This window comes from Opisthocomus hoazin, chromosome 3, assembly GCF_030867145.1.
Source record: "Opisthocomus hoazin isolate bOpiHoa1 chromosome 3, bOpiHoa1.hap1, whole genome shotgun sequence".
Classification (NCBI taxonomy): Eukaryota; Metazoa; Chordata; class Aves; order Opisthocomiformes; family Opisthocomidae; genus Opisthocomus; species Opisthocomus hoazin.
In genome coordinates, this window is record NC_134416.1 from 76,305,389 (window position 1) to 76,322,965 (window position 17,577).

A 17,577-nucleotide genomic window follows, 5' to 3' on the forward strand; every position below is an offset into this window, starting at 1 on the left:
TAATGTAGTATTTTAAGAGTTGGTGGGAAACCGTTACTGCACATGTCAGTGTGAGATTTGCTTTGCTCACAGAGATTCTGTGAAATCAGGTTAGTTCATCAGTCACCTACCTCACTGCAAAAGTAGGAAAATTTTGTCCTTTACCCCGAAATAGGGAGGTGGTGCTCCTGTCTGGATTTTTTTTTTTTTTCCTGAGTGAGTGAAGCAGTAATTCTCCAGTTCACAGGTCTCCAGAGTAGTAGCATGCACACCTTTGCCTGAACCATTTTCCTTTCCCTGAGCAGCATGTTGTTCTCTTCCTGAATGCACCATACCCTTCTTCCCTGAAGCTCCCATTCTGCTTGCTCTGGTGGAGATATTGCACATTACTAAGTTGCATGTTGTCACGGCCTCAGTGCAATTTAGTGTGTGCGATACTTTCACATGAGTGCATGCACACGGGTATGGCTGTGGCTTAAAGTTACTGCAGCTTTCAATTTGGTGGGGCCTAATTACATTGTGAAATGGTCTTAAACCCAGATCAGTATTTTGAGTGATGCCTTGAAATGTGTTAGTGGAAGTTTGTTCTGTAATGCCAGGAAGATGAGTACTGTTTGTTTTCAATTTGAGAAGGGTTATCATTATTTGCTTCATTTTCTTCATTTGCCATGTACACCTCGATTCTGATCAGATTTTTCATTGGTTATATAAAAGTTACTTCAAATGTTAGGTGTTTCTAAAGAGGAAACAGTAAACATATCCTGAACTGAAATTTGCCAGCAAGTCAAAGAGAGATTTGATATTGAGAAAACCTGTGGTGACTTGACGGCTGAAATAAGTTCTTACTGGTTTTTCAGCTTTTATTTATTAACATTTAAAGAGATCTGAAATGAAGTACCATGCAAACAAACAAATAAACAAAAAAATCTCAGCTCTTTAAGCATCTAGCTGGTTTGCTGTGGCATCTCGGCGGTAATGATGGAGAAAATGAGATGGTGATACAATTCCCACAGAAAACAATGATCTTCCAGCATGTTAAGCTAATGCTTAGAAAAAGCAAGATGTGTGATCTTGTTTATTTTACTGCAGCATTAATAATGTCTTTCAGATTAATTTTTCAAAGACAAAATGTTAACTGGTTATGTTTTGACTGAATTTTTGCATGCAATGTATGTTCTTTAGTAGCAGGAGAATCTCTTGCAGAAATCTTTTGTCACAGGAATGCGTTTAACAGGACCTTAACTGAAATTTTGTAAGCTCTACTTATGTTGTATGTTACAAGATGGGAATAGAATTGAAAATTATTCTCTCTTAATGAAATAATTTCCCAGTCTAAAACTGGGAATAACAGACACCTAAAAAAATATGTGGAAGAAAGGGAAGCTTCAGTTGAGTTACTGGAAAAAAAGGTAGAATGTAGTCTATAGATCTGGAAGAGATGCTGCAATGTTTCAGTACTTTTGCAGAACCAAACTGACAGTAAATGTAACCTGATTATCCCAGTGGGATAGACAGTAGTATTTGTTGCTGATGGTTTTAGTAGCAATAGCCACATGAGTCGCTCATACCACTGTTTTAGTCTTAAATATTCTCCTATATGCAAAAACAGGATTTGTCTTTGTCTGTATTTCCTTTTTCTATCAAAAATGCTTGTTCTTATTAAACACAACTGTCTGTATATTGCTTCACGTACACATGATTTAAAAAAGTTATTCGAAGAGTAATTCAAAGAAAAATAGATATTCAAAGCAAATTTCAGAAAATAATTGATTTGCTCATGCTTAATCTTTACTCTGCTTCCAAATTTACCTGAAACTATGAAAAAATGTTCATGATTGTACACGCAGAATTTGGGTCAAGCATGTCACAAAGTCTGTAGCAATTTTACAGTTTACTACCCCTAATTCACGAGGTTGCATGAGTGCATAATGTGATGCTGAAACAAACAGATCAGTTCAGTACACTGTGCAGACTGGTATAGCATATTTTGAAACACATCGACAGGTTATTGGGGGCTTCCTTGGCTTATATCAGGCAGTGCCAGTATTCTGCCGTTTGTTTCTTGCACATTCCAGGTGGCGCGTTCTGTGTGTTCTAACAGCAATTTCTCTTGGTGCGTTTTTGTAGTTTGATTCTGTGACTGTCCAGTTTGTTTAAGACTGAAGGTATTGGTAAACACGTAGAGGACGTGGGTTATTGTGTCTGTGCGTGGGCAGGTTTAAACATGTAAGCAGATTTGCACGCAAGCTTTAAGAATAATGTAACTATGTTGCATCTTAGATACTAATCCTTTAATTAAGTATGACACGTATGCAATTATGTATATATGCTGCTTTTTGTACAACACCAACTTTTTAAAGAAGTATTTGTATGTCAGAATTTACGATCTTTATTTGTATGAAAGTTCATCCCTTATGTGGCATAGACTGTATCAGTAAAAACAGTGACAGTTATTTGCATCTGGAGTTCAGCTCAGCCAGTTAGTTTTTCTCTTTGCTTCTAAGGCAGGCCTAGTAGCTAGCTTGGAGGGATGGAAGGACAAGGGTTGCTGAAAGTATTGTTAAATTATTAAATATTTAGGGAAAAGATCTTCTATCAGGCATGTCTAAGAATAAAGGGATACTATGAGAATTACTTTTAGTATAACATATTGCAGGATTCTATGTTTGCATAGCTAATAATTCTTCATGTGTGTATTTAAGGTTGCAGTATATATTGTTATAACCTTAGTTAAATTTCTGCTATTTAAAATTCAGATTTAGTGTAATGTAAGAAGACAGCATGAAGGCTGATATAAAACTTAAGGATTTCCTGACATTTTAGGGACCTAATATGACAGGTTTAGCTTTTTGCTTTTTTGTCATCTTAGGTCAAATTATAAGGTCAATCCATTATTTATTCTGTCTACCAGCATAAGCAATTGAAATACTCTCTTCTCCGTGCTTGTGGTTCATAACTTTATAATAGTAATAATCTGAAGAGACTGGGAGTTTCGTAAGGTAAGGCTGCAACAGATCTTGAGCTTTATTTATTTTATTGAGTCCAGCTAGCTGTTGCTCTCATTCATGAACTTTTCAAGCTAAAATGGGAATCTAAAAGTATTATATCCTTACAGGCGATCTGGAGAATAATAAATGTTCAATGTACAGTGCCAGTGCATGCCAACTGCTAAGAAAGGCTTGAGTAAGGCTAAAGGGAAGACTGATTGCATAGCTAAACAGCAAAGTAACAAAGGTCACAGGAAATGCGGAACTATCCTTTAAAAACAGGAGGTTTTCACTAAATTAAGAAAACAGAAGGGTCATAAACTTCGGCAGATAGAAATAGACCAGAAAGCGGCGGGGGATGACACACAATGACAGTAGTTTGATTCATTTGCTCAAAGCTCCACAAAATGCTATTAAACCAAAATACAGCTTTTCACATGCAGCAGGAGCAGGAAGCCCTCATGGAGGGGGGATGAGGGATGACAAGGAGCACTCAGTAGCAACAAGGCTGTGGTGCAGGAGGGGAGGTAAATTGGTGCTGCATTGTTCTTTGCTGTGAAGGTAAGTGGAGGAGTCACATTGTAAAACCCTTCTTACAGATAAGCTGCAGCTGAGTCCCTTGGAAGTTAATGTGACTGTAGAAGAGTCTGTAGAACAAACAGACAAAATGAGCGATAGCAAATTGGTGAGAGTGGATAATATTAACTCAGCAAAGAAAACTCGAGGACAAAATTTAAAAATTGAAAGTTCCAGGGAGCCCGGGAAGCACAGACGTGTAAGCTGGACATCAGTTCTGTGCAGCTTAGTAGGAACTGAAGTTAAGGACATACCAGTACCTGGTGAATATGATTTAGTTGCAAAGAATCAATGGAATTTTCACAGAGAGAAGTTCTGCCTTACTCTTCATGGTTTTTGAAGTGGTCAGCAAGCAAGAGCATTAAAAAGTTGATCTGGCTGCTAAGTTCTACTGAAGTTTCATTAACGCTTTTTACAGCATCTCTTTCCAAAGACTTTCAAGGCAATTAGGTAGGGATGAGATAATAGAGAAGGTTTCTGCATGGATAAATAATCAGTTAAAAAGATAAGAAACGGAGGACAGGAGTAAATGATGGTGTTGAGGTAGGGACCTCTACCGTTCTATCTATTCATAGTTGTCCTGGGAGAGAAGTAGAGAGGGGCACCTCGCTCATGCTGCAAAACTGTTTGAGCTAGTAAGGATGAGGACTGATTATAGACCTGCAGCAGGATTGTAGACAAACTCAGACGGCAGCAGTGTCTGGGGAATAAAATGACTGATGAAATGTAGTGTAGATGAAAGTGATGCATGCGGGTGAAAACCAGTCCTAACTTCACACATAAACTGATGGCCTCTGTGCTGACTGTTACTGCTTGGGAGCTATGTTTTCAGGTAGGCATGCTAGCTCACTGCTTGGTAATACTTAAAGACATCTGCCAGTCACATCAAACATTAAGATTTGTTACAACAGACATAGACAACAGAAAGACAGAATATTACTCTCATTATATGCATCTACGGTTTGCCTGTACCCCGAGTTTCTGTGTGCCATTCTGGTTCCTGCATCTGGGAAAGCGAGGGCAACAGGGCTGATCAGAGCGATGAAGGTATGCAGCAGTTTCTGTATGAGCTGGTTAGGACTCTGCAGCCTAGAAATTGAATGTTACACAACTGAGGTTTGCAAAATCAGAACCTGTGTGAAAAGGATGACTGGGGTCAGACTGTTCATGTTCTCTTCCAACATAAAATCTTGGGATCATCAAAAAGCAAGCAGGCAGTTTTAAAAAATAAGAAAGGTACGTTGGTTCATGCGACAGGCGGTAGACATGGGGAAGGTCTTGCCAAAAAATGTTGGAGTTGCAGCAACTTGCAAGGATTGGACAGGGCTAAGAATAGGTATTAACTGAGGATTACTAAGTAGACAGCCAGCATCAGGTTCATGATAGCTGCTGGAGTAGGTGGAAATAGAGACTAGAATAATGTTCAACAGGACTGTTAAATGCATTTGTCCTATTTCTTTTGTTCTCTTAGTGTCTGTTTCTGGCTTCTACTGGAGATGGGATGCTGGCTAGACAGACCTTTGATCTGAACTAGTTTGACTTTCTGTCTGTCAAGTTTCAAGATCCATTTTAAGAATAGTTAGGTGTTGCACTTAACCATTGTGGTCTGCTCGTGATAAAAATCTGGAAGTGTTAGAAACAATTGATTCAGTAATAACTCTTTCAAATATGTTTCTCAGGAGAATCATTGTAGGTTTATGTAGTATATATGACCAGGCCCAAATAGTCATTCAAAAATATTCAAAGTATTACAAAAAAATAATCAGATGTAGGATTTCTTACAAATGGACTACATGTTAGTTGTTCTTTTTCAGAGAATGTAGATGTTTCTCTGTTAGAGAAGAAAGCTGGTTTGCTGCTGAGTCCTTCAGACTAGTTCCCACTGTTTAAAAGTCTGAAGTTTTGATTCAGTCACTGGAGCCCTGTCCTGCCTTGAGAAGTGTAATATTAGCGTCAGGTACACCGTCTCAAGGACCTATACTTTATTCAAGGCGATATCACTTTGTCTGACTAGTGTCATTAATAGCCTCTGTATATTGGAGCTGTTACCTCTCTTTGTTCAGTTGTACCATTCCTAAGGAGAAATTCATTTCAACAGCAAAACTGTTGAAATCTTGTCGTGGTGTCGTCTCTGAAAATTATTTGCATATTTATGTTGTTCCTGAGATGGTCTTCCTCTGCCAAGAAACACTTACTGCCACTTCTGCTTTATTCATAGCTGGAGTGTATCTTAGCGCTCTTTGCTTATTTTCATGTGTAATTTGAAATGGAAAAATAACGAGGGTCTTTTTTATTCCTAAAAGAACAGAACCCTTACAGAGAGGCAAAGAACAGCTTAAGATTTTTTTTGCGAAAGGACTTCTTGGAGTCGTTTCATTCTTCAGTGTTCTCCCAGTGATCACTTAAAATTTGGGGGATCATTGTGGAAGAAGAATGCTTCAGTCCTCTTTAAGATAATAGCTGTCCTTTGATTGTCAGTGGTAGCTTGTCTTTTGCAGTGGATCCTGGTGGTGTCTGAAGGAAGAGAATGAGTTATTTGGCTTTCGAAGTGAATGGTGACAGCAGCTGTTCGTTTCAGCTGGGATAAGACAGCACTGTTGTGCAAAGAAGAGTTCCTGCCCTCCGGCCGTGGGTGTGCTGGCTTCTTTCCTGGTGGGAACGCAGCTATCTATGCCACTGCTCTGTGAGTTGGATGGGGAGTAGAGAGCTGAGCTAGTTAGTTAAAACTATCCCAGCGAAAAATAGTTATTAGCGGAGTTCAGTGTAAAAACCATCGTGGCACATAAAAGAGACCGTGCTGGCAGGTAGACAGAGCAAGGGTGGTCTGGGGCAGAAATTAAATGCTTGAGAACAGGGGAATGGGAGGGCTGTTTTCTTGTGGCAGTTCGGAGTTAACCTGATTTGAAATAAATTGCAAAACTTTGCTGTGAAGTTTGGAATGCATTGCATTTGCTTTTATACCTTGAACCCTCTACTTTTAAGATGTAAAGGTTATATTCTCAAAAGAAGTTGAGTAGCTCAAGTTTCTTAAAACATCGTTTTGAATGTCAGCTCTGTATACAGGAAGATTTTGCAACAAAGATACAGTACAATCTTTGTAATGTCTACTTAGAGAATATGGGAAAATACCAAACATCAGTGATGTAAAGCAGACGATGAAAGAGTGAAACTGTCTTTTTCTAATAGTATTTTTGGCTAAGGGTATTCCTGTTATCAAACTTGCATTTTAATTGGGTTGTAAACCACTGTATGGCTTGTAAAATGTTTGTAAGGTATTCAGGTAAATGCTAGTTCTTGTAAAGGTTTCTGAAGACAAATGTCACTTTTGTCTAGTTTTGACTCTTATCGCCATTCAGCAGCCAGGGTCAATGTGCCTTTATTATAAATTTAGTACAGTAACCAGTAAATCTCTCTTCTGAACTTACGATATTCTTACTCTAATCTTTCTGGAAACTCCACTTCTCATCATTTCAGCTCTTGTTTCCTCCAGGGCTCTGAGAACAGTGAGATCTAGAAAATCAAATTATCTCTGAGGTCAAAAAGTGCTCTGAATTGAAGGTGGAGGTATGTTCTGCATCCCAGGAGTCTTCACTTTTCTCCCTCTTTCAACTGGGGTTGTTGCAGCGTTAGGTTGGAATTTCGGACATTTCACCATGTCACTAATGGTGAACAGACCTTGCCTGCAGGCTCTGTGAAGTGAACCTGAATTCCAGTGGACATACATTTAATGTAAACTTCAGCAGAAGCAAAGGGGAAGGTGTAGATTTTTTATGGCAAGTCAGTAAAAGAGGGGAAAAAAACCCAAACAAGAAACTCCGCAAAATCCATAAAATAAAAAAGTGGCACTTTCCCTTGTGAAATGTACAAGCAAATGCCCTATCTTTGAGTGAAGTAGAAAGAGCTTTAAAAAAAAAAAAATTTAGGCCAGCTATGCAGAAATATATGACAATTTGACCAAAGTTTCTTAATTTTTAATCTGAATAATGTGAAGTATGCCCTCTGATTTTTTTTTTTTATTTTACATGCTTTTCAAAGCTCAGTAAAATGAAATATGTATGTCTAAGTATGCCATACACCAGATTGCCACAAAGTGCTTATAAATGACACATTTGCAGTTGACAGCTCTTGCAGGTAAAGTGGTTCATCCAGATACAGTGCCAAAGTGAGACATGAACAGCAATTGAATTTTCTGATTTCTGAAACATATGATTACTCTTGTATATAAAAGAAAGCTGTATGTATGCCAGTAATGCATTAAGAGATGAAATTAATTTACTGTCATAATTTCACAAGGAAGGTCTGCATTTTACAGATGGTATTAAATCCGTTCAGCATTTGTACTAGTATACCACATCATCTTTAAGATCTGGTATCACAGAAGCATGGTACCTGAAGCATACTGTTGGGGGAGATTATGGGTAGTGTTTTCAGCACTATTTTTTTAGCTGCCTTAACCATGAAGTCAAATGGATGTGAATTTCTAGAGACTTTAAGATCTGATTCTTAATTTTTCTGACAGAAGTAACAAACATGAGGCTTCAGAGACTTTAGGGTTCTTCTGGGCCACACTCACCACAAAGTAGGATCTGCTGTGCTTACTTCCGACTAGTTGAGGCAGACACAAAGAAAGGTGAAGGAGAGGAGGAGAACGAAATTTGGTATTGCTTCTTCTCGCTTCCTGCTTGACCACTGGCACCTCACAGCTTCTCAGCACTGTGGGATGCCTTCTCCTTCCAGCTTGTTAGTTGTGTGCTAAATGTAAGGAGCTAGAGGGATGCTATACTGTGCTACAGTCTTTCAGCGGTATATGCTATTTTGCTATTGAAATGGAATCATAGAATCATTATAAATTACATATCAACTTGCAGAATGGCATCACACTAGGACATACCTGTTGGTCTGTGATTGACTTTTGTGTTATTTTACTAGTGTATCTGTAATGAGTAATGGACTTAACAGTGTAAAATTTTCTTATAAGCTGCCTGACTATATCAGCAAAAGACATGGCAGAACTTAAATGAAATTTGAATAAAATTAATCTGAAGATAAAATTTATGCTTGTCTGAACTGAAACGTGAAAACTGTGTAAATTAGAATGGCAGTTTCGGATGCTTTCTTGTGAATGAGAAACCGTTCTGCGGTTACTCCTAAACATAGTTAAACTCACAGCAATTAATTCTGGCTGTTGGAATAATTTTTCTGGGTTGTTGTCTCTCTTTTGGTTACCATAATAAGACTGTCTTCCCTTCTTTTATAGTCTCTATGGGAAAATCTAAAATGATTGCTTGTTTAAAAAGTCTTTCCTGTAGTTGCAAATGGATATTTTCATTCCAAATGAAGTTGATACTTCAGATGGCTACCTTGAGCCAGAGGCCTGCCTCCCCTCCTGGTATACTGAAGAAGTTGTTAAGACCTTGTTAATTTTGCTGCAGTACAGCCAACACCTTTATGGGAAAAATAAGGAGATACTTCAAGGACGGTTTTAAAATATTTTTGACAACTCAGATGTATTTATGCCACAGTTCCTATGCGATTGATAAGAAAAAGACTTACTTAAAGACTTAATTGTAGCATGTTAAAATCTGGGTTCTTGTAGATGCTATTAAATGTTTAGATTTAATGCTTTCTTCTAACAAATAATTCTGGATATGTTGGGGTTTTTTTCTTTTTAGGTTTTTTTTTTCAGAAATTGTGAGATACCTTCTTTACAGTGCAAATGGAGTTCTATCAGAGAGGTCTTAAGATTTAAGACACCAACAAGACTGAGGAAGTTGGCTTGACAGAAACATAAGGGTTTAGTGGGAACAAATGTATCTTTAGTGCAACCGGGAGAAGTGATGGGGTTTGTTGCACCCTCGTGATCACTGCAGCACAGATAGCACTTCATCTATGGGGGCTTCCATTGCCAAAGACCCTGTTGTAATTGTTCATGTTCTACATTCTTAAAGTCCAACCACAGATAACTTGCATGTGTGGATTAAAGTGGTATTTATCGGTCTGTTTTTGTGAGGTATCCTTAAATAAAATATTGATAGATTAATTATTCCCCCCCTTTCTAGATGAGGTTTGTGCTTGATGGTTGACAGAATCAGTTTCAATTAATGCATAGGTGCTTGTTACCTAAAAATTATGCTCCTTTGATATCCTCAGAAAAAGCAGACATGAATTAAATGTCACAGAAAATACAGAAAATTAAGTCTTTTGAGTAGCTGAAGTATGAAAACATCTGAGTTTTCAATGCAAACTCACATTTAGCATTCTTTAATATTACACAAGTTTATCTAAACTGCTGAGGATTCAGGCTCTTTTCACTGAGGCCACCACATATGTGTAAATAATCCTTCCCCTTCTTCACGCACCACATGACATTTGTCTGTCAAAGGTTGGATTTCTTATTTCAGGTCATTCTTTAAAGCTGGCATTTTTCCGTATTTTCCCTATCCCTCTTTTTCGGGGGAGCGTGGCTGACAACAGCTGTTTCGGTTTAATCTGTTAAGAGAATCTCACATTTTGAACAAGTGTTGATGTGTGAGGTTTATTGTGCACTCGTAACTTCCAGTGGGTGAATTTTAAATAAGATCATTTTGATTCAGGAGTCATTTGGGAATCTATGCGTGCATTTAGATAGGAAAGGAGAGCAAAATTATGCAAACTGCCCATGGAAATAATAATGAGGATAGTGCCCAAAGAAGCAAAAACTGGAAGTCTTGGAATTCTTGCTGGTAGTTTGGAAGAGAAGATTCTACCTAGTAGTTTAATAGCAGAGAAAATTTATTCTCTAGAAGTCTTTTTTGACTCAACAGAGGTAGAAACTGCTCTTAGAGGCTTTAGTTCCAGAAAGGGCCATTTTCTGTGCAGGCTGTGTGTGTCTTCAAAATGCAGTGAAAATCTTTCCACTAATCATCTGGCTCCATGACTTCTGTTGCATGTCTTCCTGTCCTCTCTGCACTCCTGCCAGGGTTCCCAAAACTGCAAAGACACAAGCAGTCTTACTAAAAGCATGAGATGTGAAATTGGAAGTTAACATCAGCAAACTTTGCATTTGTCTGTGCTAAGAGGGTGTGTGTGCCACCACTGCTGCAATGATGTTAACTGTTACCACTGTTCTGAGGAGAGGAACTCAGGTATAGTTTGGTTGTTTACATCCGTGCTAAAATAGTGGTTTCAGGAAACTTCATGCCATTCTCAAATAAGGGTGAAAAACTGGCATAATACAATCGTGGTATACCAGTTTTAGAGTATAATTTTTGTGATTGTGGTCCTAAGGCACAGGTTTCAGTTCAGTTATAGGATACTCCACATGTGTAAGTGTGCTAGTGCTGTAAAAATGATACAGCGCTTAGCTGTCTGCTGTCTCTTGAAGCTGTGGTCACACTTAAGAGAGGAGAACTTTGTTTCGTGGCCAGCAAGTTGGGTGTAGATTCAGCAAGACTGAGTTCGATTACCAGACTTTCTGTTTGTTTTTTAGTAATGTAACCTAGTAAGCAACCTAAAAGCTAGGAATATAAAGATACTGAGGCTAAGATACTGTAGTGAATATGAGATGCTCTGTTACTTTCATCTGGAAAGCCATGTAAGTGTGTAGTAAAGTAAGAGTTTAAGCAGCCTATTTCACTTCACAGACCAGTGGTTTCAATCCAATGAGAATGAACAGGTGTAGGGATGTAAGCAGATAAAGAAAATGAATGAACAGGTAGAAGTGGAAAAGGGCAAAGAAAAAGTTTGTACGTAGAATGGTACTGCTTCTCATAGATGGAAGGTTATTTTTGATAGAGGATGTGGTGTGATGCTTGAGCAGTTTCTTTCAAGAAGTTTAGCCCTGGAACCCATTGTACAGTAAAGCACAGTCTGGGGTTTTTGTGTCTAAATGTCTCAAATGACAGATGTGATGGATGCTTGTTCTTTTCATAGGGTACAAATGCATAAAGGGTTCAGTGTTAATTTTTGAGTTGTGTTATTTGTGGTACTAATGGCTTTGCAGTTTTTTAAAGCAGCTTGTGTGTATCTTTGTAGTTCCCAGAATCTTATTGGCAATAAAATTTAACAGAGTATCTTTGATTGTTTTAGAGGTGTATTTGATGCTTCCCTCAAAATGGCTGGGTTCTATGGACTCTACACTTGGCTGACTCACACTATATTTGGGATTAACATAGTCTTCATACCATCTGGTAAGAATTTGAACAATTGTAATTATTTATAGATAATATTATGTAATTCTTTATTGTACAAGATCAGTAGGGTTAAATGTTGCTGATAAGATTGGTTCTTGAAGTTATTTTTAGAGAACACTAAATAAGAAGCTGGCAACTGTCAGAGTTGCATAGGCAACCTTAATATGGTTGATTTGTGCAAATGTCTTAAGACAGTTTCTAATTACAGGATTGACAACTTTCTTTTATCGTAACACGTGAGTCTATTGATAAACTCAGTATATGGTATGGACTTAATGAGTAGCTAGCTATTCAGAATTTTTTTCTTGATTTCCTGTTCAATATGTAACTTCATTTTGATTTCCTGTTTATTGTTCAAACCCGACTATGAAAATACTATGACAAGTTTCATACTTTTGTGATATGCATTGTGGTTCCAAAGAACCTCTTAACATGACTGATTCTTTCAAGTTAACTTTAGACTACTATAGATCTAATTATTCTGTGATGATTGTACAGCTTTTCATAGCTCTTACGTTCAAAATCTTTAGTTCCAGCTGTGAATGTGTGTAGCACTGCTGTAAACTTATTCCAGGAATGTTTCAGGATGGCCATGGGTAGGATGGAGAGAAGTCCCTGATCGCTGTCTTGCCTCTGAGCCTTGCCTTTTTCTGTTTTCACGACACATCTCCTGCCAGCTATTTTACTTCTCCTGTCTGTTTCTTTTGCTGGATGTAATTCTTTCTCCCTTCTGTTCATTCCAAGCCTTTCCAGGTTTTAACTTCATTCTGCCTGCCTTGGCTTTTTTTTCTTCCATAGTTGACAGGTGCCTACTTTTTGAGATCCCTAAATGCAGGAAGATGTGGTATCATAAAAACGCACTGTAGAGTCATCCTGCTTATTCTCAGACTGTGTTACCAGCCTCTGGTTTTCTGTTATCTCTGGTTTTTCTGTTGATCTTAGCTTTAGAAAAGGCTGAACAGTTTTCACTGAAAAATCTTCTCCTGTGTTCCTCTTTTGCCTCTCTTCCTCCTAAAAATAATAATAATAGTAATTAAAAAGAAGTTGTACCTTCACATGTGAGGGAACAAAAGGGGAAGCTATAAAGCAACAAAACCCAGTATAATGGGAAATGACTATATTATAAAGTGCAGCTACCTTAGAGGCATTCGTTGTCATTAGACCTGCTCAGAAGATAATAATTCTTTTTCTTCCAGCTACCTGCAAAATCTTAGAAGTTTCTGCTTTGTTTAATGAGACTGAAAAAGAGAAAAAACCTTAATTATTTTTTGTATTATGTTCATTCCTGTTACATTAAATTAGAATGACAGCAGTACTGTATCACTTTAGATTACAGTGGATATTTGTATAATCAGAAGGATGTATGCCTGTGTGTACACGTGTGCATACAGAAATACGTCTGGTTTCTCACAGTACTACCCACTTTATTATGGTTGACTGCAGGAGATCCAGTAAGTTACAACGAGGCTTCTGCTTGTATGCTTTCTTGCAGACAGTTGCTGGTTTGTAGTTATGGAAAAGTTTGAAATGTGCGTGATTGGTATAACTTCAAATTTTTCTGAACTGGTGCCTCTTTTGGAAGTATCTCCTTATGACTGACAGTTGGTGAAGCTTTTTGGTATGGGGAATAGTGTAACTTTCTTTTTTTTCCTAAACAACAGCTACAAAACATGAGAGCCTTATGTGGCACTTCTTCAGTGTCTTATTTACAACAGCTGATAGAAGTGGGACTACTGGTGTGGCAAAAGTGCCAGAATTTAACTTCAAATAAATTTGTGAAATATGTTTCTCTGGTCTTTTTCCCACCTCTGCTTCTGTGTGTTCTAGCATTAGCAGCAATCCTTGGAGCAGTGCCGTTTCTGGGGACGTACTGGGCAGCCATCCCTGCAGTCCTAGATTTGTGGCTTGTGCAAGGACAGGGATGCAAAGCCATTTTGCTCCTGGTTTTTCACCTCTTGCCAACCTATTTTGTAGATACAGCCATTTATTCAGATATATCAGGGTAAGTACACTGCAGACTTTTTAAAGTTAGTATTGTAAAAATGCTTAATGATCATTGATGCCTTTAAACTTATATTTCTGAAGCGTGCAGAACAGTATCTTCAAGCACAGGAGCAGGTGTAGTGATACCACCTCACAATAAGAAGTCTTACTGGCCTAAGTGCCTTTACTTTCCCAGGCTTCTTTTCTGGGAACTTTGTCACTTCAGAGGGCTTGAACTCGTTCTCCAAGTCAGCAAAATAACTCTTTCGGTTGATAATGTAATTCTAAGAATACCTTTGCTATTTATCTGGTAATTGACTAAAGACGTGTAGCATTTTCATTTATGTCATCTAATGCCAGATGATACCGCAGAACAAACAAGAAATCTATGAGCCAGTTAGACACCTGTAAAAAATACTGTAATTTTTCAGAATGGATTGTGAGAATTCTGAGGATTTTTTTTAAGCCAGCCTTTGTGTTGTGTCACCATACCCCAGTGTGAAAATGTTTTGATTATGGATTGATCTTTAAATGCGTTAAGACAGATGAAATTGCAAAACTGGAGATAGGCTCCTACTGAGACAGTAGCCAGTGCTGTTTTCCTGTTGTGGGAGGTAGGCACAGATGTCTTGAAAAATCATGCTAAGTGTTTGGCTGCCTCTATTGACTTGAAGTATCTGCAGGTTTCAGTTCTGAGTGTGTACACAGGGAAACAAACTCCAAAGTATGGAGACAAAGTCAGCGTCTGCAGTTGTATCTGGAATGCAGCTGAAATGTCCACTGACATTTTCTGCTGCTGAAATATCTAGTGAATCCCTTTATGCAATTCAGATTAGAAGGTAAAGCAGCACTGTTTAACAGAGCTGGCAAAGATCTGAACTGCCAAGTTTTGGCTGCGCAAAACATGTTCACAACCACATACAAAATCGATAAAAAGCTGTACTCCTCTAGTCACTTCTTACATCTTGGTCATCATAAGTAATCCTAGTAAACTGTTTGAATTGATAACTTCATGGTCCAGACTTAGTTACATGCTGGTACTGTCCCTTATTTGTGCTGATTTTTATTAATGTAGAATAAGGACTTTAAGTGTTTCAGTTCTGTGTTAAGGTAGAAATTAATATTTTTGTTCACCAAATATAACTGCACTGAACAGAGAACTTAATGATAATATTCGCAATATTAAAAATAATTTTCATAGGCTCTGGCACTAGTTATTTTGTATGAATTAAAGCCAATATGTGAGGTATAATAAAATTACGATGTTTTTCCAGCAACAAATTGTGGATAAATTAAAGGCTAGTAGCTATTTAACCAGCCAATAATTCTTCTACTTATTAAAATACATTTTTTTGACTGTAGGGGATGCAGGCTCTGTTTACTCTCCAGAAAATATATGTGGCAGGAATAGGGTTTCTGATGGTGGAGCAAAATTGTATTCTTCCCATTAAATAGAACAGTAAGCATCATGCTGTCTTACAGATTAGATTAAATCTATTTGAAATAGCTATAATTAGGTTATGCAGGGTTTTCCAAATGCATTAAATTTATACTGTAGCCCTGTTTCTTCAGGTGATTTGTTGTTTAATTTAGCAAACTAGCCAGAAAAACATTTAAACTGATGCAAATGCTGGAAAAAAATTACTTGAAGTTTTTAAAGGTTTAGAAAGGAATCACATGTTTACTGATGGAGAAACATAAAACTTTAAGGTCGAGTCTGTCCCCTTAAAAAGCAGTGTGGCCCTACCAGTTGGATAAATTTTATCTAGGTAGGACATGATTGGGGAGTGTATGATGTAAGAGATCATGTTTCGTGGCCTCATTCCGCACACAGTTGTGGTGAAGGCAAAGACTGCCAGTGTAGGACTTGGGTGGAAGTCAGGACCATGGTAGAAACCTGGCAGAAACTGTTGAAGCTCTAAACTGACTAGCTGGTATTTTCACTCCATTACACTCAGAATTTAGAAGAACTTCCTGAACATTGGGTACTAAGTTTCAACTGTAGCTTTTGTTATGTAATTCCATATTACCATCATTATTTTAGCTACAAAGATTCAGCATGATGAGCAGGTTTTGTGTAAATGCTGTTGATAGGATTCATGATGTACATCTGAACTGACACATGGAAAAGAAAGATGGAATGGCTTACCTGCTGCCATAATAGCTTTTATCAGAAGCTCCATTGGCCCCAACTTTTCAGTAATATTAAGATGTTCGTAAAAATCTGGTTTTGTTTTTAATCTGAAAACATTAAAAGCTGATGGTAACAAACGCTCAAGATGAGAGGTTGTTTTGTAACAAAAGGAGAAGACATGACTGTTAATTTAAAGAATATATGCTAACTATTCTTTAAAAGATGCAGTCCAAGTTGCTGTCATCATGTAAATTAATGTCTTTGCTCAGGGGCACTCATAGTACACGTTGCTACTTGTCTTAGTATTTAACAATTCTTGACCATAAAGTATGAGCATTCTTTATAATCAATCATCTTTCCATTTTCAAAATGGAAATGTTTTTGCCATTGACTCTTTCAGACATTCTTCAGCAGATGTCTCTAAAGTAGCTACTCCATTGTGGATATTACCAGCGTTACACGCTGTAAAACATTGTTTGATCTGTTGTGCAAATACAGCACAGGATCCAGCTTGGAATATTTGTGCAGTCATTCAAACAGGAGTTTATAGTTTAAATATGGGTGACTATAGCTAGCTATGTCTTTTTCTAAGCTTAATGAAACTTTGATTAATTCACATTCATGATTGATAATATTGTTGTTTGTTGTTCTTAATTTAATTTTGTTCTGCTTGTGCCATTATTCTAGAGGTGGTCATCCTTACCTGACAGGTCTTGCGGTAGCTGGTGGAGCATATTACCTGGGACTGGAAGGAGCCATCATAGGACCAATTCTACTTTGTATACTTGTGGTTGCTTCCAACATATATAGTGCCATGTTGGTGAGTCCAACAAATTCAGTGCCCACTCCATCACAAGCAGCATGGCCATTACAGATTTACCGGTGAGTTATAAATGTCTTACATGTGTGCATTATGTTTTTACATGATCAGTGTATGTGCGCATAGGTATAGAGAAGGTGCGCATGTGTGTTACAGATGAGCGTGCATACACACCTATCTGCGTACTGAAGTATTTGGAGAGGATTCAGCTATCCTGTATTCTAGAAATAAAAAATTATGGTAAAGTAAAATAATCACTGGAACATGTAAACTTGAAATGTTTGTTTAATGTCTCTTGGCTTCTTACAGAAGGCTCTTCTAGAAAATTCACTGATAATACCTTTGTATCCTATCATTTGTATGTTGCCGTTGTTCTGGGAGATGACTGAACATTCTTTTTTCTGTGTAAAACTATTATGCATGGATATATAATAGTCAGCGTTCGTTGGCCTTAAGATGCCTGCCTGCAAATACTGCATTTTTATGTATTGTACAATACTGCAAAATGTAAATAAACATACTTGCATTTTAAAAATGAGATAACATTATATGCCATTATTCCATTAAAAGTATGATCTTGATTAATCACTTTACTGAAGTTACCGAACATGGAGTATAGAAATATATTTTTAAACTGTACCATTAAGGAATGAAATGAATAAACTCCTAATTGAATACTTAATTAGATTTGGAAATCATATTGTGAAGTTATTAATGACAGTAGCCATTTTAATGTCTCTACTCTCTTGTTCAATTACATAGGTTAGCGCATTATACGTGTATGTTAAAGAGGATTCTGTGCTTGTCAGAAATAATCCTTTGGTTCACTCACATGAATGATGTTGTCATCTTTCATATGGCCACTTAGGAGAAAAAACACTAATTGGATCTGTCTGTAGTCTCTGACTTGCAGAGGTTATGTTCCAA

At 37.5% G+C, this 17,577-nt stretch overlaps 1 protein-coding gene across 3 annotated transcripts in view; it reads left to right on the forward strand.

The window, feature by feature from the left end:
- Window positions 1–17,577, forward strand: part of TMEM245 (transmembrane protein 245) — a 97,389-nt gene that overhangs the window by 68,839 nt on the left and 10,973 nt on the right. For all 3 annotated transcript variants that reach the window (XM_075416713.1, XM_075416712.1, XM_075416715.1), the window contains 3 exons: window positions 11,610–11,710; window positions 13,541–13,715; window positions 16,518–16,712. In XM_075416713.1, the coding sequence (XP_075272828.1) occupies window positions 11,610–11,710; window positions 13,541–13,715; window positions 16,518–16,712 (471 nt within the window). The remainder of the gene's footprint in view (window positions 1–11,609; window positions 11,711–13,540; window positions 13,716–16,517; window positions 16,713–17,577) is intronic.